Source organism: Lagopus muta, chromosome 1 (assembly GCF_023343835.1).
Source record: "Lagopus muta isolate bLagMut1 chromosome 1, bLagMut1 primary, whole genome shotgun sequence".
Lineage (NCBI taxonomy): Eukaryota > Metazoa > Chordata > Aves > Galliformes > Phasianidae > Lagopus > Lagopus muta.
This window is the reverse complement of record NC_064433.1, coordinates 172,681,453-172,704,204: the sequence shown is the minus strand read 5'-3', so window position 1 is coordinate 172,704,204 and position 22,752 is coordinate 172,681,453. Positions and strand designations below refer to the sequence as shown.

Here is a 22,752-nt window from a genome sequence, read left to right as displayed (position 1 = left end):
TGAGGCCACTCCCTCTTGTTCTACCTGGGAGAAGAGGCTGACCTCCATCTCACCACAACCTCCTTTCCGGCAACTGTAGTGAGTGATAAACCGAACACAGCACTTGAGATGTGGTCCCACCAAGTCTGAGTGCAGAGGAATCACCCCCCTGCCTGGTGCCACTGGCTTCACTGTTGCTGATACAAGCCAGGATGTCGTTGGGCTTGTTGGCTACCTGGGCACTCTCAAATGTTTACTCTGAACTGCTCAACGAATCAGGAATATAGCACAGAGGTGACATGAATCACACCAGCTCACCTCGGTAATTAAGCTGGCAATAAAGTGCAGCTGCTAAGCATCCTACACCATTGCTTTCACTTTACCAGGCAGAATTTAGATTTTGAGAGGGAAAAAAGAGGGGACTTGAATAGCAAAGTGCTGCCCACTCTTTCCCACTTAGGCTTAAAAACAAAATAAGACCAACAAAAGCCAACAATCCTCCACCTCACAAAAAGACAAAAGAGAAAAAAAAAATCAAAACAAACAAAAGAAATCCAATCTCAATCCTTATCTGAAGAAAACAAGAAGAAGTAAATTGGGTGATGCTTAATGCATCCCACCAATCGTAACAACCCACGTTCTTCAGATATTTGGACAAATCTAAAACCAGAAATGAAACACATTTACAGGTGTGACTGATTACCTTTTCCTTCATGCAGTTTTTTTGTTTTAATTAAGGTGTTCTCTCACTACTGATGAAGGACAGCACTCAGACAGCCACTGCTGGCAGAGGTCGCGGTGTTCTCTTCCATCACCCCAGAAGACATTTCTGGCAGCATTTCAGAAGAGTCTTCATTCTCGTGGTGACTTTCATTTAGATCTTCAAGGGTAATAGCATCAGCTAAAAAAATAAACAAATTATAAACTGCAGCTAAAAATACTTGAAGTTATCTTACATAATTTGTATCATGAATAGTATATTCATGATAATTTGTATCAGAATAGACTGTTTCCAGAACAAGCTTTTATCTCATCAGAATGCTCAGGATTCTGCTTCCTAAATGGCCTCACAAATAAGCTAATTATTTCGGGTTTAAATAATATAGATACACATCTGTCAGAGATAACATATATACATATATATACACATCAGTTTTATATGTACACATATATATAAATCCTGCTTTTCTACTTCCTCTCAGCTCTCTAAGGACCTTCCTTTTCTGTCTCTTTCTGCTGCCCCAGAAACTCTCCTATTTCAGGCAACAAACCCTAACAGCTTCCAGCAACCAACTATTGTATTTTAATCTTGTTGCACAATTTATTCTAAATTACACTAAACTAATACAGAAATAATGGAACCAAACAATCAATAACCGGATTCTGTAGCTGCACACTGCAGGAATTAATGTGTGCAGAATTAATGTGTATAGAAGTCCTGAGCACCTTGTGGGACCTCGATGCCTCCTGCTGCTTGAGGGCCCAACCTGTTGTCAGGCTGACCGTTAAGCTGAAGGTGCTCAGCTTTTCAGAGGAACAAAAGCTAAAGAAAAGCTTTTTCATCTTACATTTCTTTCTGATCTGGAATCAGATAAACTTGAATTTAGTATTTGATTAGTTGTATACAGGAAACTAAAATGCAAAGAGTCTCAGTATGTCAATCGGGAGAAGTGGCAGCAGCTCTGCCATGCTACCTACCCAACCACTGGAGGCATACATCTGCCAGGAGGGTTGGAACTAGATGATCCTAAAGGTCCCTTCCAACCCAAACCACTCTACAGTATCTTACTACTTTTGCACAGAGAAGTGTTACCACTCTTTTGTGCTGAAAATCTTTGGCATATTTCACTTCAGTATTAACCGTGTTCCCCACAAATATTTTATACCAGCTCTGTATCACAAAATACACTCACCAGCCAAGGCACTTCCACTCTGCAACCAATTTGCTTTCTGCTTCTCCTGAAATACATAACAACAGTCCAGAGAAAAAGAGAGTATGTGACAAGAGATTTTGCTATTCTGGGAGAGAACAAAATCTGTGTTCTATTTTACATTACTATGTCATTGTACCTGCAGGATTTTCCTCATTTCCACTGCTCCTCAAGTAAAATCAAACCTTTACAAAGCAGCAGTGGGAAGTAGCACAAGAGTAATTTGTAAGTCACAATTTCTAATTAGACAAGGAAAGTTAAGCTGCCATCAGTCACTCTGTGACATCTTTGGTCACGGCAGGAATAGCCACAAAGTTGCTGCTGTTTGCAGAGGGTGGCACTTGCTCAGATGATGGGAGAAAAGCATAAGGAGGAAGACATTAGATCCAGTGCGTTGTATTTAGTGATCACAGGCCAGATCAGAAAGATCAAGGAAACTTTATAAGTTTTGTTAATCCCCCACAGCTACTTTGTACGTACTTCTGAAGCTGAACTTCCAAAATCTGGATCCTCCCATGGCATGAACTGGTTTTGGAAATACCCAGAAGTGTACATACAGCACCCATCTCCTCATTGTGGATATTAAAACAGGAGAGTTTACTAGCAAAGAGTAGAACCTTGCTTCATGAACTGAGTGATTTCTCTTTACACCTGGAATATTGCAAAGCCTTCCGAAATCCCCTAAAATTCGTACCTCCACAGAGGTCTTCCACAGTAAATAGATCATCTTTGAAACTTTCCAGTCAAGAGGAACTATATAATCATCTGGCAACAAGGATTCTGCAGAAGAAAATATTTTTGCAGTTGAGTGTTCTCATCTCTTCACGGCTAAAGAATATCACTGCACTGTCATTTTTGCTAATTCCTGCATGAGCCAGCAGCAAAGCCAAAACTGACATTTACCAAAGACCAGGGGAGGGGAGGGAAAAAAGATTTGGTTTTGTTTTCTTTTTTTATGCAAAGACTTTCGTTTCCCCCACACTCCCTGAACCACAGCACAAACAAGAACAGAAAGCTCTCAGCCCATAAATGCAACAAAACGCAGTTCTGTAACAGACTCCACGTTTTAAAATGCTTTATTCATAGGAAGCACTGCAATATTATCCAATAAATTACTTTCTAGTATGTTTTAACTGCAAAAACTCTTCACTTCTCAAGGAGCTGAAAAGAGATTCTTCATAGAAAAGCAGTCTAAAATATATTTTGTGCTTGTAAGAGAAACAGCCAAGCAAGTAAATCAACTTAATCTTTCATTTATAGATATCCAAGGACAATTACCACAATTTTTCCCTCCAAAATTATTAAACAAAAATAGTCTGCAATTATCACTCACAGACTCTACTGCCTGATGGAGTGGTTGGCAACCTTGCCTGCAGCATTCTGTAGTTCTACGTGTATGCCAATGAACAGCCTATCACTACACAGCTGACCACAGAAAAAGCACAAGAACTTCTGAAGGTGTGAGAAAAACACGTTTGAATCAGAACACAGTCAGCATTCTGTGGAGCATTCACACTTTCGAGGAGAAAACAAACCCACAGCAATCACAAGCTGGGGAGAGCTCAGAGATATCAGGGGGGCTTTATATTTCTTAAAGGTTATTTCCAAAGGAAACTCATCTAGAATATTATATCATAGAATATCATATAATAGAATCATAGGATGGCCTGGGATGAAAAGGACCTCAAAGATCATCAAGTTTGAACCCCCTGCTGTGTGCAGGGTCACCAACCAGCAGACCAGGCTGCCCAGAGCCACATCCAGCCTGGCCTTGAATGCCTGCAGGGATGAGGCATCCACAGCCTCCTTGGGCAACCTGTTCCAATGTGCCACCACCCTCTGTGAAAAACTTCCTCTAATATCTAACCTGAACCTCCCCTGTCTCAGTTTAAAACCATTCCCTCTTGTCCTGTCACTATTCACCCTTGTAAACAGTCATTCCCCTTCCCATTTATACGCTCCCTTCACATACTGAACAGCCACAATGAGGTCTCCCCGGAGCCTTCTCTTCTCCAAGCTAAACAATCTAAACACCCAGAAACTCACTCACAGAAGAATGACATTTGCTGCACCCAACAGCTGAGTGCTCCGGGATGCCTGTTCTGTTTGCCATCCCCCTGGCTGATCACTTCTTTCAAGTCATGGCCAACTCCAGTCCCTCCTGGATGCTGGCAATCAAGACCACAGACATTAGTGCTTGCCAAGCTTAGATACTGTAGCAGTTGAGACAACCCCAATTGTTCCTGGCTGTGCTTAACCCTGCACATGATTTGGTGCCAAACTGAGGTCAGGCAGCACCGCAGGTTCTTTGGGCACACATCGAGGCCAGCAGTGCTGCCAGGGGGTTGCCATCACTGTTCTGGCAGGTAACATTGCCATCAGCTTGTATGATAAAACAAAGCATCAGCATGCCTGTTTTGGCATAGAGACAGAACATAAGCTGCTTTTCTGCTTTTTTGGTTAAATTCAATTCCACTGAAGCAGACAGGTGTACAGGCTCAACAACTCATCCGTGTTTTAAAATCTATTTGTTTGCCAAATCAAACTTACTGCTTTTTTCACAGGCTAAGTTTAGGCCAAGGAAGTTGCAGACCCTTACACACAGCGGCCATGGGCGGCTCTTCCCATCGCAGTGTGTTGCAGTGATTCCCAAACATGCCCATGGTTGCTGACTGCAGCTCTGTGCAGCCAGCTGGCAGTGATCTGGAAATCACAGTTGCCACAAACAGCTCCTCCGAGCACTGATGGTGCTTCTGAGTAAGTTCATGTGCTGAACTGGAAGTACAAGCATAGGACAACTAGAGCTCTGGAAGGCAAACATGGCACTATGGCACTCAGTCACGTGTGATTAAAAAGAAAGCACTGAATATCTGAAAATGCATCCTGTAAGTGGAACTTAAATGAGATTCTGCAAAAGGTTTTCAATTGTATCTAATCCACATTAGGATTTATGAATAAACCCCACATTAGGGCTTATTCCTTTTTCTTTGCTTATGAGAATATGCTACCTTCATCAACCGTAAAAAAAAATAAATCAAACATGCAGGTTTTATGTAAGAGCACCCATTTTTTCCATTTAGTTTTGTAATCAACAAATTAAAGCCTTTCTGAGAATGATGTATTCACATCAAGAGCTTTGGATTTGAAGTTGCTAAGTCAGCATCACTCCAGAGAATGTGAGGGTGAGGCCAAACCCAATGGCCCCTTAGAGATAAAGTAAAGATGCTTTAAAAAAAGAAAAAGAAAGAAAGAAAGAAAGAAATTCACCAAAGCAGCAGCGATTCCTTTCAGTAGAGTTGCTATTTCATTCACTGTTACCTGCAGTCAAAATGAACATTGAATCACACACACACACATATTTACACAGTAGCAGTAAGAAAAGCATTACCCAGCGGAAGACCTGGAGAACCAAAGAGCTGCACAAGTTGAAAAGCAAATCCTATGGATAAGGGAAGTCCCAGGAAGCTGGTTTTCATATTCACATCTTGTTTAAATGCGGGTGGAGAGGCCGCTGATGGCTCAGGGCCATCTGCTTTGTGCACATTTGCAACACACCTTTCCAAGATGCTCGGATCTTCTGCATATTCAGAAACAGCTTGAACAGAAGACAAAATATCTGGTTGGCTGCTTATGACATCTGAGGAGATTTCACCTTCACCTTTGTTACCAACTGCCTGATGCTGCCTCGGAGTTTGAGCTCGCTCCTCCTTTGTTCTGGAAATCACACAAACACTACAAGAATACTTTGGTGTTGGAGAAGACCTTCCCAAATGAAAATACGAAATAGCTTGTAAGGAGGAATCCACATGAGGGGTGGGCAAGGAATGGGGGGCCTCAGGGCCACTGTACGGTGCAGCATACTCCTGAAACACCAGGTTCTGTTCACGTCCCAGTCCACGGTCCTGCTGCAGAAAGCCCTTTTGCTCCACTTCTAATACACTTTCTGAGGGACCATCACCTTTTAGTGGGAGTTCCTCCCCTCCCTCCGTACCACCAGCAATCTCTCTGGGCAGATTAAATTTGGGTGCCAAGTTGACTATTCTTCTGTACCTTTTTCTCTTTGGTGCAACTGGTGCAGCATCATTTACTGGCATTGAACAGTGCGTGGAGGTGCTCCTGGGTTCCACAAGTGAACCCTCGTGCACTTCATCAGGCGAAGATGCCAACACACCATTGCTCTGTGTATTACCTGCCTTCTCAGTCACCATTTCCTGGTGGTTCTCCTTTACCAGTCTCTCACTGGGCTGGGGGCAGTTCAGCTCTGTTGAACTGTTGGTGCACATCTGTTTGGGCTTCCTCGCTTTTTTCTGTCTTTGTTCACCTACCAACTTATCCTCAGACCAAGAAGAAGAAAGTTGTGCATCAAAACCCTGCTGTAATTCCTCAGTAGATAAATTAATTGAAAAAAAAGCCCAGGCATTAGAGCAGTTCTCTTCTGTTTTCACTGCACTTTTATTGTCTGTGTTACTATCAGGCACGTTGTAATGCACTTTGGAATTGTGACAGAGAGATATTTCTTTTTCTTCACCAGTTAAAAGTAACTGTTCAGCTTCCATGTCAGGTTCACATGTACTTTTAAGTTTGCTTTCTGTGCTGGACAGTAGGCTGTTACCTTCACAGTTGCATTCTGCTTCTTGGATACAACTTCCATCACTCTTTACTTTCAGGGTACTGCTCTTACAAAGATTTTCCCTATGCTTTTGATTCACTTCCTCATCATCAAACACGTTTTTGGTCGTGCTTCCAGTACAAAGGGGTTTCTTATCCGTTAGAAGTGAGCTGTCACTTTCTGCAGGCACTTCATGTGTCAGCACCCCATTGGACACAGCTGACATCTCTGTGACTGGAGAGCTCACAGCTTCTGTCCCGCTTTCCTTATCACCATTCGGCTGCTCCTCACAACCTCCCACGGGATCCTCAGCACCTTCCCCAGATGCACACAAGGACTTTCTGTTTTCCTCTTCTGAGTCGTCCCCCTCACTTTCAGATGTTTCCTGGTTGTCTGGAATGAGAGGAGCTGCTCTGCTTAAATTCTGCTTTGTGATTTCTGTCATCTTCATTGTTTTGTTTCTTTTTCGCTTTTTCCTCTGCTTTACTTTTGCCAAGGGATGCCCGTGGCTTTTCTTTAAAATTCTCTCCCTGTATGAAAAGCAACAATAAAAGAGTTTAAAAACCAACATATATGTAAATATATTATAAATATTATATAAATGAACATACTTGTGGTGTGCCATTTGAAGGCTGTTCACCATTAATGATGGTCAAACACAGACCATCTGCTTTTTAAAACGGGCAGAACCTCAGATAAGAACTTCTATTGATTAAACACAAGTGTAGACCTTACAATTCACAACAATCTTGAACATCTGACATACAAATAAATACAGTTGCAGTCTCAAAACTTAATTTTACTAAAAGCATCAAAAAAATCACTGCAATCCTGTTTCTGGGTATCTTTCTAAATTCTTTTTAATAATAGATACTGGATACATTAATAATAGATGCTAAAGAAGTTGAAGAGCTTCTGCTATTCTGAAATTCCTGAAACGTCCTGCAGAGCAGAAGTGTACCAAGGAAGAAAAGGTCGTCCATTAGGATTAAATAGACTACACTTAGATTAGATGAACTTAAACCTGTACTAACCCAAAGCCTGAATAATGCAAAGGCACAGGGACTACAGCAACACCCTGATGCTGTTCAATGTATTACGAGTGGGCACGTTTGGAGAAAAAAATATTTCACATTCTATATTTGCAACAAAATAATACACTACAGACAAGTTAACTCAGCTGTAGGCAGAGATTTAAAGAGAAATTTGCCTGCATTTCCCCACAAATTCAATAGATAGCAGCCCTAGCAATGACTTCTCTGAAATTGTGGTCTTAGTTAACCCTGAAATGAACATGAGTAAGAAAAACCCTCTGGGCAACAGTGCAGCCACAGCATTACTAAACCAGAACAGGATCCAAAAGCCCCAGTGCCTTCATATGGCTGCAATGAGTGCCATGCTTCACAGGGAAGACCCTATGGGAAAGCACACACATCTAATTGCCCTGAAGTGGTGTCCACATCTGGAAACATCCTCCTAGGAAATCAGATTTCCTTCTAATGTTGGTATTTGAGTCTCCGTGGTGCTCCTCTCAGTAGTGAAATCTGACTTCCTCTTGCACAAATGAGTACGTTTTCAATGCAGGGCACTGTGCTTTAATTGCAGGTGCCTGTACTGCAGGTACATATTAGTCAAGATGAGTTTTACTTAGCATTCTGCTCATACTGAAACATACTTCCTCTCACCCCAAAGAGAGGCAGACTGCCTGGAAAAAAGAAAAGTAGTTTTAGGACTGACTGCATTTCCTTTAGCTATTGAATGAAATTGCAGAAAAGTAGAATGTCTTCAACAGCAATTAAAGAGGGTTTTGTTTGTTTGTTAGGTGTAACCCAGATTTGTCTGAACCATATACTTATCACAGAACGTGCCTTAAATCCTGACACTAACATTTCTCCTTTTGGAAAGGAGCTTTAGAAGTGAATTTAAAAGAGGAAGTTCTCTGAGGTTTTCAAAATAATAATGCCCCTCACGAACAGCGTATAAAAGAGCATTCTATTTGTGCTTGCTTTGAATGGAGCATGGAAATAAAACAGCAGATGTGAGCATCAGTTCCATGGAGAATCTGGTATTTTATCTTTGTGCTGTCATTGACAGCTCTGCAGAAATGACCAGATTGCCAGCATCAGCACCTAGCACAGGAAGGCTGAAATCCAGCAGCAAAGGATCAGACTCCTCCAGCCTCATCATTGCAGTAGCTGTGCCTGCTCACCATTCAGTTCCCCCAGATGTGGGTTTGTGCTGCTGCCCACAGGGGGGAACCTCAGCCTCAAGCACATCTCTGCTGCCCAACTCCTTTACCTGAGCATTCTTTCAGGATAATCCTGACAGACGTTTTTAGGGTGGGATGGCAGGCTAAGAGATACCGAAGAACTCAGCAAAGCAAAGTCGCAGGCCAGCACATTTATTTCCTCTCCTCACCATTAATTCAGATTCAAGAAGCAAAAACATACTGGAAAGGATTCACTTCAGAAGGCAAGAACAGCAGAAACACACCCACCAAATAACAAAGATAACACTGGATAACTCAGAGAAACCAGCAGCTGTTACTGCACTGGAACTGGAGCGTGTCATAATAGTGGTGGTAGCAAATGTTGGTCCAGGTGGATGATTTTATATGCCTGGAAATATCACTTCATAATGAGAACCAACAGTTCATATTAAATACAACCACATCACTTCTCTACTTTGGAAGAGAGATTTTAGATCAGTTCAGTGAAATTCGTTTTTTAAGGGTTTGGATTTCCTCCAGAAAGGACTGAAACAAAAAGGGATGTGATGGACTGCTGAAGGCAGAGTAATTTCATCATTCTTCACTCTTCTCAGCCAGCTAGTCCTAACAAAACACTGCCTCTGACAAACACTGTAATGCACTGTGATGCCACAGCTGAGATTTCCTGGTGTGGGGTATCTCCAATATCATGTTAAGGTTGTTTTTTTTCATGTGATAATGTGAATTGTCTACTAACTGTCTTAAATTTTAACCCAGTTCCTCCTCTTTTAGCCCACCTAGTGCTTTTTGGTAGTTTTCCCCAGTCATAAAGCCGTATGGCACACGGAGAAAGTCTGAGAACCAGCATGGAGATAGACTTCCTCCTTGACAGGAACATTTGCTAGCAAGTTGTTTTAAAGCACACAAAGCACACCTCAAGTTGGAAGAAGAACGTTGCAGGTTCAGTTGTTATTTACATTTTGCCACGTATTATTAATTTTAAAGAGACACAACTGTTCAGTAATAAAGACCTTAACAATGTAGTATTTTTGTTGGAACAGGAACACACTGCCTATAACGACACTTGGAAATTTCTCAGCCTGCCCCTTGGGCAATGTGAAAGGCTTTTCCCCATAACTCTGTTACACGTGACCTCAAGGTTTAACCCAATGCTCAAAACAGCACCCACAGCCTGAGAGGCAGCGCTCAGAGCCTTCACTGGAGAAACAGCGTTTTCATCCGAGCTGAGGCAGAACACACAAGGAAAACCACCTATGGAAGGTAGCTATATATATATAATTATTTTTTTTAAACTGGAAAATGAAAAAAAGAGGAAAAAAAATAGCAGATATTTGAATGAAAGTTTATTTTAACTTCAGCTCTACCACACATTAAAATTGATGTCTCCTTGATGTCAAAACATGTCTGTAGTAATTACTGTAATGGAAACACAGAGGAACTGATAAATTAAAGATTCTGTATGACATCTAGCAATGAGCTACACACTCTGAGAAAATTACCATTGATTTCCAAAGTCTCCATAAGGAGTAACTTTCAATGAGAGCTCTACTAGAGCTGCTCATATAAAGAGGTAATTGAGGATATGGTTTGCCTTCCCTTCCTGGTAAGTCCATGTACGTGATTGAATGAACACATCCTTCCTCGTTACCCAACACGACAACAGCAACAAGCAGAAACAGTGGCTATAACTTCGGAATAACAACAACAAAAACCACAGCACCAGCCTCTCTTGTTGCATATTTTGCCTTTCATTCTTAAACGACTGCTGAAGATGCAGTTCCTCAAAACCAAATGGAACAGTGGCATTAGGTGATGAAGCAACAGGGAAAAACCGTATGCAAAGTAAATTTGAGCCTGATACCCCCCACCCAAAAAAAACCCAGAAAATAAACCTGCTCAGCAGCACAGGGCTTCCTGAAAGGTGACATTCCATCAGATGCTGAGCATCCAACTTAGCAGTTCCAGTACCCATCTCTTGCTGGTTCTCCAGCAATCCTTCACAGGTGGGTTCAGCTGCTTAAACCAGCACGGAAAAGCAAGCATAACCTTTTTTGTTGTTGTTGTTGAGCCAATTCGAGACACCAAAACAAGAAGAAAAATGTGTGTGTGTAGCTGAGAGAACAAAAGTGGTGAGAGCAAAGTAACTCCTTTCAGCAGCAGAAAGTTGGGATAGAAATCCCCCATGTACAATTGATAAGCAATGCTTACACATTGCAATGCTGTAAATTAATGCTACTCATCCCAAACCAATAATAATCCTACTAACTGGGTTCAATCTAAAGTAACTCTATGCATGGCAGAGGGTTGGAACTAGATGGTCTTTAAGGTCCCTTCCAAGCTAAGCTATTCTATGGTTCTATTATTCTTCATTTCCCAACAGCAGTGAGAAGGAAACATACATCCTCATGAAATACACTATTCTGTCACAGTGCTCAAAGAGTCACTCCAGTTCTGACCGCTCTACAGGACTGCTGTTTATATGGCTCCATGCACTACATAACCAGCCATCACATTTCTGATCCAGACACAGGAGACAATGATCCAAAGAGAGCACAGAGAACAGCACACAACAGGTTTGATCACAGCATGTCTTTAGAAGCTGTCCATTTAATCAAAGACTCACGCAAGTTTACTTTGAAGCAAAACATGTAAAGAAATAAACAACAACCATCTGAAACCCATCAAAAACTCCACCTACCTTAGGTGCTAGTCACAGCAATTCAGCTTCCATATGATGGTCCATTCACTCCACCATTTTGGGCGTAGTGATCATACTGATCGCTTTCCTACCTGCTTGATGAAAGCTGTGCCTGTCATCCAACAGAAAAAGCTCTTTTCCTTCTCCTCCTCTGGCTATTTCTTCGTGGAACGTGTTGAACAACACTAAGGAAATCCACCCTGAATGCACTGATTGATACATTCACACACACACACACACACACACTGAGAGCATTTCTGCCCAGTATCAAGTATCTACTTCCTGAACAAGTGAAACAGCCACTCTCAACATCATTTAGGTAACACAAACATCTCACCAGACATCTCAAAATACTAACCAGAACAAAAAACAATAGAAAATTATCACTCTTCTTATTCACGAAGGCTCAAATAATCAATTTCCACTTAAGCTCCCTCTGGGAAAATTCTGTATTGAAGCAGCTGCCAACACTACCACCTGGAAATACAACAGGAACCATGTTCTCAAGTCCAATAACATTCTAAGATAAGTTCTATTACTTGTGTGATAACAGCTTAACCATGAAGACAACCTGTTCAAAATGAATCCAGGCTAGACAACAAACACACTATTTTGAAAAGCTGTTTGAAGACACATGTAGTCAAACATGTACTAGTTAAAGTTCAGTGCAATCTGCTGTGCAGCACTCCTTCCTAATTTGCTATTGACACGAAGACATTTCTGTATGAGGCTTTTAGGAACACTTTCTAAACAGGATGGAAAAATCCCACTTTCCCTGGCAATGAGCAATCTGCTCTGTATAATGTTTTTGAGCAAACTATCATTAAATATACATAACTGGATACAAAGCAATCAGTTCTGATTAAATCCAAAGCACTGTCAGTAACAGCAGAGCACATTTCACTCCAAAGCTGGCAACCCAGGCTGGAAACCATCAGCTGAAGCAGAGACTACTTGAAGTAAATAAAAAAACCCCACTATTTCTTACCAGAGAATAGAGAAATATGTATGGTGATGTATCACTATCACACTTGAACACAAAGATAACAACCACCAAAATCAGAACTTAGTCATAAGCAAACACAACAAGAAGGTGTTAAAGCCAAAACCAGATTTTTACAAAGTGAAGTGTTGGCTGTTCTTTGTCAGGGCATGATCACACCAAACCAAATGTAAAATGAAGTTTGACGTAAGACAATGAAAACCAAACTGATGAGAATCATGAGTAGGGGCATAAGAATCATAGAACGGCCTGGGTTGAAAAGGACCTCAAACATCACCTAGTTTCAACCCCCTGCTATGTGCAGGGTCACCAACCAGCAGACCAGGCTGCCCAGAGCCACATCCAGCCTGGCCCTGAATGCCTGCAGGGATGGGGCATCCACAGCCTCCTTGGGCAACCTGTTCCAGTGCATCACCTCCCCCTGTGTGAAAAACTTCCTCTAATATCTAACCTGAACCTACCGTCTCAGTTTAAAACCATTCCCCCTAATAATAAGGAAGCAACAAAGATGCAATGAGGCGTCAATGGTGCAGTGAGAGTGGTCAGGCACTGGATGGCTGCCCACGGAGGTGGTGGAGTCGCCGTCCCTGGCAGTGTTCAAGAGGTGTCTGGATGAGGAGCTGTGAGATCTGGTTTAGTGGTTGTGGTAGCAATGATGATGGGAAGACGGTTGGACTTGATGGTCTTGTAGGTCCTCTCCAACCTTGTGATTCTTTGATTCTATGATAATTACCACTATTAGCTCTGCATTTTTGTCAGCAGTAAAAAAAAGCACTCATAAAAACCCGCACCAATGGAGGTGACACACTGCCACTGCTGCCACTGCTGAAAAGCAGCAGCCACCGCCTCACTGTGCTCACATCCACCGTTTGGTCTCCATAGAGATGTCTATGCCTAAAGCAGTCAGTGGGTGCCGTTTTTTCCTCATGGAGGAATTCAGTGCCACCTTTGCTTCATCTGCATTTCTATGTCAGACTGCCCCCCTGCTGCCACTTGCCACACAACAAAATGTAACAATATTGATGGGAAGGCTCATCCTCTACTGCCATACCACCACCAAGGCAGCAATGCAGCTGGTGATTGAGAAGTATTCTCTGTTAGATACGAGATAAATAACTCTTTTGATAAGTAATTTATGCTAGAAATAGCCTCTGGAGATCACAGGGTCCATCATCTGCTCAAAGCAACACCAGCTTAGATCTAGTTGCTCAAACTTGCATTGCCCAGACAAGTTGCAATGCTTCAAGAGCAGACATTACGCAGCCTCCGGGGAACCTCTGCCACTGTCTGACCAACATCATGGGAGCTTGTTTTTTGTTCTTTAATTTTCCTGTAAGATCTAACCAGAATTTCCCATGCTGTAACCTCTATCAGTTGTTTCTCATCCGATAAGAGCCTGGCTCCAGCCTCACAGCCTCCCATTAGGAAGTTGAAGCCCACACCAAGCTGTCTCAGCCCCAGCATCGTCTTCTTCAGGATGAACAACCCCACTCCTCACAGGTTCTCCTTGTGCACCATGCTGCAGGTTGAAGCACTCTGCCTCAGAACCCTGTGCTCTACTCACTCCTGTATCACATCTTACTCATAGCAAGGATCTCAAAGCCGCACATCCTCAACATGAGCACCACAAAATCAACAGTTAAAAAAATCATCTCATTTAATCTCTTTACAACTCACTTCCCTACAGAACAGTTATACCATAGTCAGTTATCTACTCACAACAAAGCCTTTCTTCAAGATCCAGGACAAAAAGAGACAGCATGATGAACATAAATTCAGTATTCATTATTAGAAACAGGAACTCAGTCCAGACTGCTGGAACCAAACAAAAATACAGAATGGAACCCAATGCTCCAGCTGTGTTTTCCATATACACATATGCAGAATGCTATTTACAGTCCCATATACAACGCTATAAAGTCCTGTAAATGGAAATTTCATGAAGTGAAAAAGTTTTGATATTTTCTCAGGCACACCTCACTGAACATTTGGAGTGTGTATCAAACAGTCTAATCTACGCTCTGCAAATGAAGCTCAGATACACATGCCTGTCTGGCTTCAGATCCAATGTCTACACTTTAGTTTTCATGAATCTTGGAAAGCAATGTATTCATCTCACAAGCAGAGTAAAACTGCAAGGAAAAAAGTTCAGTGGGGAGAAGTAAGATAACCCAATCCACTCCAAAGCATGTCCGTGAACCACTGGAAAGTTCATGGCACAAGCAGTGCGTGGGAAAGAGGTTTGGTAAACTATTAGGATGGGAGGCTTTAAGTTGCTCCAAGGGAGGGTCAGGTTGGATATGAGGAATAGTTTCTTCTTAGAGTGATGAGGTGTTGGAACAGGCTGCCAGGGAGATGGTGGAGTCACCACCCCAGGAGGTGCTCAAGAAAAGGGCAGATGAGACAAAGATGCAAAAAAATATTTAACACCACTGAAAAGGCTGCAAGTAGGGCTGAGAAAGTTACTTCATAGTTACAGCACATCCTGACTTAGCAGAACATGGCAGTTAGAGCACTATGAAGCAGTAAGGTACACATTACAAGGTCAAGGATCGCCTACCTGAGAAAGGAAGGAGCAGCTCTCAATGGGAAAATAGCTCTTTCATCTAAAAGGAAATGCAAAGACTCGTTCCAGATGCTATACTTCTCAATACTTCTATTATTCTTGATCAACCTGTCACAGCCTACTCAAAGCCAAGGACATCACTTGCTGCTTTTCTGTTACCACAAAAATAAAAATGTAAGTGATGTGACCCCAATAAACTCTTATACAATGTACTGCTTTATCTTCCACACACCTTAAAAACAGCTACGTTATCCATACAGAATCACAGAACAGCTCAGGTTGCAAAAGACCTTAAAGATCATCGAGTCCAACCACAACCTAACTGTCCTACCCTAACAACCCTCTGCTAAATCATGTCCCTGAGCACCACATCCAAATGGTTTTTAAACACATCCAGGGATGGTGACTCAACCACCTCCCTGGGCAGCCTATGCCAGTGCTTCACAACCCTTTCTGTAAAGAAGTTTTCCCTGATATCCAACATAAACTTACCCTGGCAAAACTTGAGGCCATTTCCCCTCATCCTGTCACCTGTCACCAGTGAGAAGAGACCAGCCCCACTCTTGCTGCAAGCCCATATTTTTCTGTATAGTGAATATAAGCTGATTTACAGCTATCCAAGCCAGTTAGCTTACTCAGAGAAAAACATAAACCCTAAATTGATGTATCAGCAGATTCTCATTTAGGAAATAAAATAGAGCTTAAATCTAACAAAGATTATGGTATTTCAGCAAAGCCATACAGCCCTTGCTTTTGCTTTGGAAGGATGAGAAGATAAAATAATGAAACAATGGTGAAAAAAATAATGAAAAATGTCACTGAAGAAACATTGAGGAAAAGCATTCTCACATATCAGACCTATACAAAACATCCGAACTTTTAAATTGACCATCTGATTTCAATTTTATGAACTGCATTTCAACACTATGTTGTCTCATTGCTTCTTACCAGGAGTTGCAATACAGGTCTCTTTTCTTTTGCATGGAAAACCCTCAGTTCTCAACAGACATCTCATGATGTACCAGCAGAGAGGGAAAGAATTTCCTCCAACTAACTGGATTGCTGGAAGGAGGCAGGAGTTCAAATGACATGTATCACACAGACAAATGCGAAATGATGAAAATATTTCTTTTTGCAACTCATTGAAAATGAATTATATTGGTCAGCTCAAAAAAGGAAAGTACTGACACAGTCTAAATTACATCAGGAAAGAGAAAACAATCAAAGAAAAATGAACTAGACAGAGCCCGATCTTCTCTTATCTACTATGGAGCAATAACGAAAATGTACCAGCCCTGCAGAATGCTTCAGGAGACAAAACATGTAAGACAAAACCCTGGCTTTCATCTTTACTGGAAAAAAAACCAAAACCAAAACCAAAAAAACACAATAAAAAGAACAAACTTGAAGTATCCAGCACAGCAAAATAGACTAGAACAAACCTAAAGGGGCACGGTCACCAGAACAGAAGGCTTAATAGAACACCATGTAACATCATGTTTGAAAAAAACCCAAAAACCTGCTGTTACATTAGGTCTGATGTTTATTATTATTATTTCTGTAAATGAAAAAGTAACATCAAATCATCTGTCAAAGCTTTTAGTACTTCAGGAAATCAAGACACACAAGTTTAGATCAAGCAGTAAAACTAGAGCTTTTTTGCCCCTTTATTAACAACACATCAGCTGCCTGCTAACAAAATATGCATGTTTCACTGATTTAAATGTCATGATTAGGAAAGTAAAACTACAGCTAAGCACCTGAACTCTTCTGTTTAAATTTACTTACCAAACACTTCACTAGTGTGAAATATGCAGCAGATACTCAGAACCTGCCTTTGCTACACTAACATTCTACATTCTACCTGCTATTTCTGTCACTATTTCATCAAATACTGTGAACTAGCAATTCTTTAGAAATCAGAAACAAAAGAAAACAACAGCAACACACCTGTGATGTCTGACAAATCAATAGGTGTACTGCATAAACACTATGCTGGATAATAAAAATAATTAGATTTCAAGTCCAATGGAACTGAGTTCTAACTGAAAAGAGTCTTTACATTTCTAGTATGTACTTGTTGGCAAAATAAGACATTTTCCTCACTTGCAAGGAAAAATTCAACACCTGCAGCACATGTATTTCATATCCTCATTTTTATTCCCATATTTATATCATAGTATAGTATGCCATCAGTGACAAGAAAGCAACTTCTGTCTCAGATGCATGCACTTGCAGTTAGTAGCTTAAACCACAAACGTGAGACCCCCACAAAACGTGAACATACTGTAAAATAACAACTGTGTTTTTACCTGTTATGTCGCTGCACTTACCTTGGAATACAGCATTACAGATTAAGCAGTTCCCAATAACTCTTTGATTCTGTGACAAGTTGCAAAGCACTCTGTTCTTGTTATGTGTCTTTTGCAAACAGCAAGCCTACGCTGATCAACACGCCTCTGCATGTCAGAACTGCTCCCCATCCACAACAATTTATTAAAGCATTAAATCATGGAAATGCTCCATCCTTTTAAAGCAGTAATAATTCATGTCTACTTAAATCCAAACTTTTAGTTAGAGAGAGCTTAAGTGTCAACTGAAAACTGCTTTTAAAAAAAGCCCATTTCCTTTAAAAACAAGATGGTTACCTTTTTTTACAGTACTTTCTTACTGATTACCTTTCGGTAATATCTCAGCACGCTCTGTGAACAGCACTTTACTTCATCCCTTTATCATGGTTTAAGGTACCACAGATCACGTGAATAAATTAGATGAGTCCCTCTCTCAAAAAAAATTAAACTTCTAATTTGAAGTGTACTTTTATACTGAAATATAAGAACATGTAGATAATTAAAGCATTATGGATCATTGACAATTATTTCCACAATTCTCTTGAGACAGGGAAAAGGTGACCATGGAAATTAAGATATAGTAACACAATTGGTATCAATGTTGATAACAAGCAAAAAAAAAAAAAGTATACACGGTTCAATATGTTAAGAATCCATGCACTACTTGCATTATTGTTCAAATCATTACAGCAACTATTTAAATGTGAAACTGCACACTTCAACTCCTGCAGTTAATCAAATCCCTTAGAAAAATATTATTCTTGACACAGGTTAAATTGTACAAATGTAGACCTGCACAGTAGTTGTGAAAAACCACAGAAAGATACTTTGTTACATACCTGGATTTTCAGGTTTTGTTATTCAGACTTTAAAGATAAAGCACCTTGTAGGGCCCCTATGACACACTGTCTATAAGTGAAAAACGGAAACCATGCTGGCTTCACAATTCTCCAAATTCTGATGACTATTACATTGTAATAATAACAAAACAGACAACAGAATGGTTTGAGCTAGGTTCTCATACTCTTCACAAGCCTTCAAGATCTACTCATTCAGTGTTTTAGAAAATCAAACACAGAGCTGAAGAGTTGTTTCAGCCAACAGGTTAACAGCAGCGCTCATCTGCATAAAAGCTTAAGAATAAAAAACTTGCACTGAATTACTGAAACAACACTGAAGACAAATATATTTTATTAATACAGAAAGCAGTTAGAAAGCAAGCAAAGTGAAAGCTTATGAATGTAAAAAAAAAAAAAAATAAAAAAAGTAATAAATTAGTCTATCTCCATGCTGGCTCTTTTGCTGTTATGTGCTGAACAGATCACGTTGGCTGTGCCAAAGAGCACAATCTGGTTTTACAGAGGTATACCCATTTCTTGCATTGAATGGATGCACCCCAACTGATGAGATCTGACAGCTTAATTAAATGCTTCATTTTTAGATGAAAGAAATGGGCTAAGAAAGACTTGATGAATTCCGCCTGCAGTGATAAAATTTAGGTGTTTTAGACACAAAAAGGTCAACGGTGTGCAGACACCATCGTATTCTATAATCTGCTGTTCAGAATGAATAAATAAATTAAAAAAGAAATCGAGCTCACAGAGTTTAAGGCTGGTGAATACTGTTGCTTCAGCTGAGGGGAGCTTCTGAGATGAACCACAAAATACATGCCTTCTTTTTGCCAACAGCTTTTGGCAATATCTACCAGTTAAACATAAGCACAACCCGAGACATCATTGTTTTTAAAAAAACAAAGTCTCATCAAAGATAATGAGAATCATTAAAATTGATTAATACATAAATAATCTCCTCTTTTGGGACTGAGTTTCCAAAGATATCTAACAGGACCTTCTTTAAAGAAAACCTTCTGTACAGTTATTTGTTGTATGAAAACATCTTTGTCTTAGGTTTCTGTAGAAAGACTACGCTACGCCTCGTATCAAATATTTTACTGAAATCAAACTTATTACAACTGTAATAAATATAGCTTTTAAAAACATTTAATGTACAATTTTATTTACATGAAAGTCCACTAAAGGAACAACCTCCAGAAAGAAATGGTCTCGAACCAGGCCTATTTAAACCAGAAAATCCACTGGTTTATTGGAGGTGGTGACGTTTTTTAGAAAGGGAAGTAACAGATTTTTATCACTGACTGCAACTGTGTTATTGGCTACTGGAAACACTGAAAGAATTCCATGAGTCTGTATTGCCTCCCCACCTATGTCTTCGCTGCAGAGGTGGCCTCTGTGTGTGTTTGTGAGGAGGTAACTCTGAATTCATGACAACAGGTATGGATATTTGATATTCGTATCGTTCCAACATCTGAGCAATCTTCTCACGAGTGACCCCATGTTTATTCCTCCTACAAAAACAAAAATTTAAATGAATTGCCTGGTATGGTTACGTTTACAGTCTGTAAGAAAAAAAAAAACTTATTTCACAATTTTTCTCCTTGCTTCTCATTTCTAAAAGAACCAGATGTATTTTCCTGTATTTCTTAGCAGTAATCTTTACATAATTGGAAAACATACATACAACTAAGTCAAGTGATTGCATAAATTTTAATTTGAAACTTCATAGCATTTCAAATTTAAACTTTTTTACACTCTATTCTAATTCTCTCAGCATTCAATTTGCATTAATGCTTATTTTATTTCTAATAATTCACCACTGAAAGCACTAAGTACCAGAAAACAATACAGCCATTCTTCTTTATAAAGAAACCCGCTGTTATTCACCAGGACAGCATACCTAAAGCAGCCCTAGAAACATTTTTGTTCCTATTTATTCTTAAGATTTTATATTGTATACTAGCTAACGAGTAGAGAGATTAATGCCTTATAGACTATTACTCTGTTATTTGGGAAAATAAACTAGCATCAGAAATGGAACTATATGATTTCAAGACTTAGAGACAGAATATTTTCTCATCAATGAAACTAAGGGAAATGAAGAGAAACATTTTAAAATTATTTTTCAAAACAAGCAGTGCATGCTCATACTTGTATCTACTATTTTTACTGATACTTGTTTCAAATTTAGAAATAGACACAGAAAGGACAGATATGGCAGATAAGGGAAAGCATCAAGGCAGCCAAAAGAGACAATCTGTTCTTGCAGCAGTGAACAACCACTGCTTCCAGAGAGAAGTGGGCCTATTAAGAACCTGAGACACTAGAAATTACATTGTAATGCTTCTATTTCCTCAGCACCTATGGAATAACAACTCAAAACTCACATTAATAGAATTTCAGCCTCCCCTAAAAACACAACAATGAGGTTAATGCACAAAGTGAGTGTCAGAGAATTACCAGCACTGCAACAGAACTGACTCTAGAAAAAGATCAAGACAGCACATCCTCCTTTGGTATATCTTCCCTAATCTTTTTGGCAGCCTGGCTACACCAAAGGAACATAAAGGCATCTCGTCCTTCACCAACACATGTACCAGCAATATCTCCTAGCAGACAGTTACACTTTGAAAGCTTTATCTGTTGATAACAGCCAGGTTCTGTCACTATTAAAAGCTTCTACATTAGAAGAATCTTGCCACGCAGAGCACCCCAATCTATTGATAAAATAATACTACATAGACATTACTACCTAAAAATAAAAAATAAAACATCAGCACAAGTTCAATGAAGTCAATGCCAAACTGCAGTTCTATGATCACACCGAAGAAAAACGAATATATTTCGTTTGCTTGCATTTCACTTCTGTTTATATATTCAACAGGTAAACTTTGACATCTATCCTCAAATACTGCTTTGACAGGATATCTGTTATTTGCCAGAAGTCTGAAGCAAACGCACACCTCCATGTTCTGCCTCCTACTCAGAAACCATAAAAGCTCTCTGAAAGAGGGTAATGTTTTCATCCACTGCTAAGTAAGCTCTTAAAACATCTCTCTTCAACCAAGGTGCCACTTGTTTGTTCCGATTTGCAGTTTTCAGAATTACCTAAAAATTACATCTGGAAGTACAAAATCCTTTACATAAGGGGTCTAAAAACTTAGTAACATGTCTTAAGCACTGCCACAAGACACACACATGGGAAGTCAAGACGTTTCCACAAGCTATGTGAAGAACACTAAACTAGAAGCAAAAAAAAATCACACACAAGTGAGTCTAAAGACAATATGTACCTCATCAACATGAGGAAGAAGACACTGAATGCACATTTATCATGTTCCTGACATCAGGCATTCACCTAGTGTCAACTTTGTCTCTTTTCCTTTCAGTAAGGCTTTGCTCTTATTTCTTAAACACTAGGCTGTGGCAGAAACGACTTAATAAAGGTATCTAGAAAAACACAAGACTCCTAGAATATCAGGATAATCTAGTACTGAATAAATGTTATGAACAATTCTATCAGACAGTGCCACCAAAAAAAAAAAAAGAGGGAAGGGAGAAAGGAGGGAAAAGAGAAAAAAAAAGGATATATTCAAAATACTTTGGCTAGGTAAAGTACAAGCTAGCTTGGTTTTATTCCAAGCAGAAACAAAGACTGTAAATAGTGACTTAGGAGGGAATCAGAATGCACGACTCCAGACAATTAATAGGTTCTCTGGATTTATGACTAGGGTAGTATTTACCCAGGTAGTGCACCAAATGTCAGCTCAATGTAAGGGGAAAATCCCCAAACTACAGTAACTCCTCTATCATCTATTTCCTAAATACACTAAATAGGGAAAACAACAACATGGACTTGCAGAACAAAATACCACATCACCACTTTTCCTAAACTCCCAATAAACAAAGTTTACTGGCCATGCACATCTATTCAAATACATAAAGCAACTGGATTGGCCAAAAAAGTTCCAGAAAACTCACAAGGTAAAATCACTTCATAGTTCAAGGGCTTTCCTTCATTTTGTTAGGGATAAAAATTTTGGTCTTACAATTAATTACCAGACAAGGAAATCCAATGATAACAATAACACTTCTCTTTTTGCTTTAACTTTGTTACCTATTCATGAGAAAACACCCATTTTCCTAGAAAATTCTAGTTTGTCTCATGCAAAGGAAATCTCACACTGAACATCTTAGAAATGCCTGATTACTGTAACAGCTTCCTTCCTAACTTTGCAGTGCTGTATCATAAACTAGAAAAATGTATTAGAACTCATCTCGAAGAGAGAGACTCCATCCCTAACAATAAATCACAAGTAGCTTAGGACTAAAGGAAGAACATTTTAGAAGATTTATCAAGAACACACAAAAAAAATGAAGTCTCAGTCAGTAACACAGGTATTACACACGTGGTGTTTTGTAGAGGCTATTTTACAAAGCTGAAATAATGATAAACCAAGTCATCTGGAGACAAACAAAATCATGAACAGTAAGAGAACACTTTATCAACCACGATAGTATTAAATTAAGT

The 22,752-nt window shown here is 39.9% G+C and overlaps 1 protein-coding gene across 10 annotated transcripts in view; it reads right to left on the bottom strand.

Moving 5' to 3' along the window:
* Positions 1-22,752, bottom strand: part of N4BP2L2 (NEDD4 binding protein 2 like 2) — a 44,398-nt gene that overhangs the window by 2,765 nt on the left and 18,881 nt on the right. For 3 of the 10 annotated variants that reach the window (XR_007374728.1, XR_007374726.1, XR_007374725.1), the window contains 4 exons: positions 19,589-19,732; positions 5,299-7,049; positions 1,893-2,690; positions 803-880 (listed from right to left, as the gene is read on the bottom strand). Coding sequence is in view for 6 of the 10 variants with exons in the window: in XM_048934601.1 (XP_048790558.1) it covers positions 729-880; positions 1,893-1,938; positions 2,605-2,690; positions 5,299-7,049; positions 19,589-19,732 (2,179 nt within the window). In the remaining 4 variants the exon portion in view is untranslated. Of the gene's footprint in view, positions 1-682; positions 881-1,892; positions 4,686-5,298; positions 7,050-19,301; positions 19,733-22,752 lie in introns of those variants that run through there. The other 7 variants (XM_048934601.1, XR_007374727.1, XM_048934607.1 and 4 more) reach the window with 7 other exon arrangements.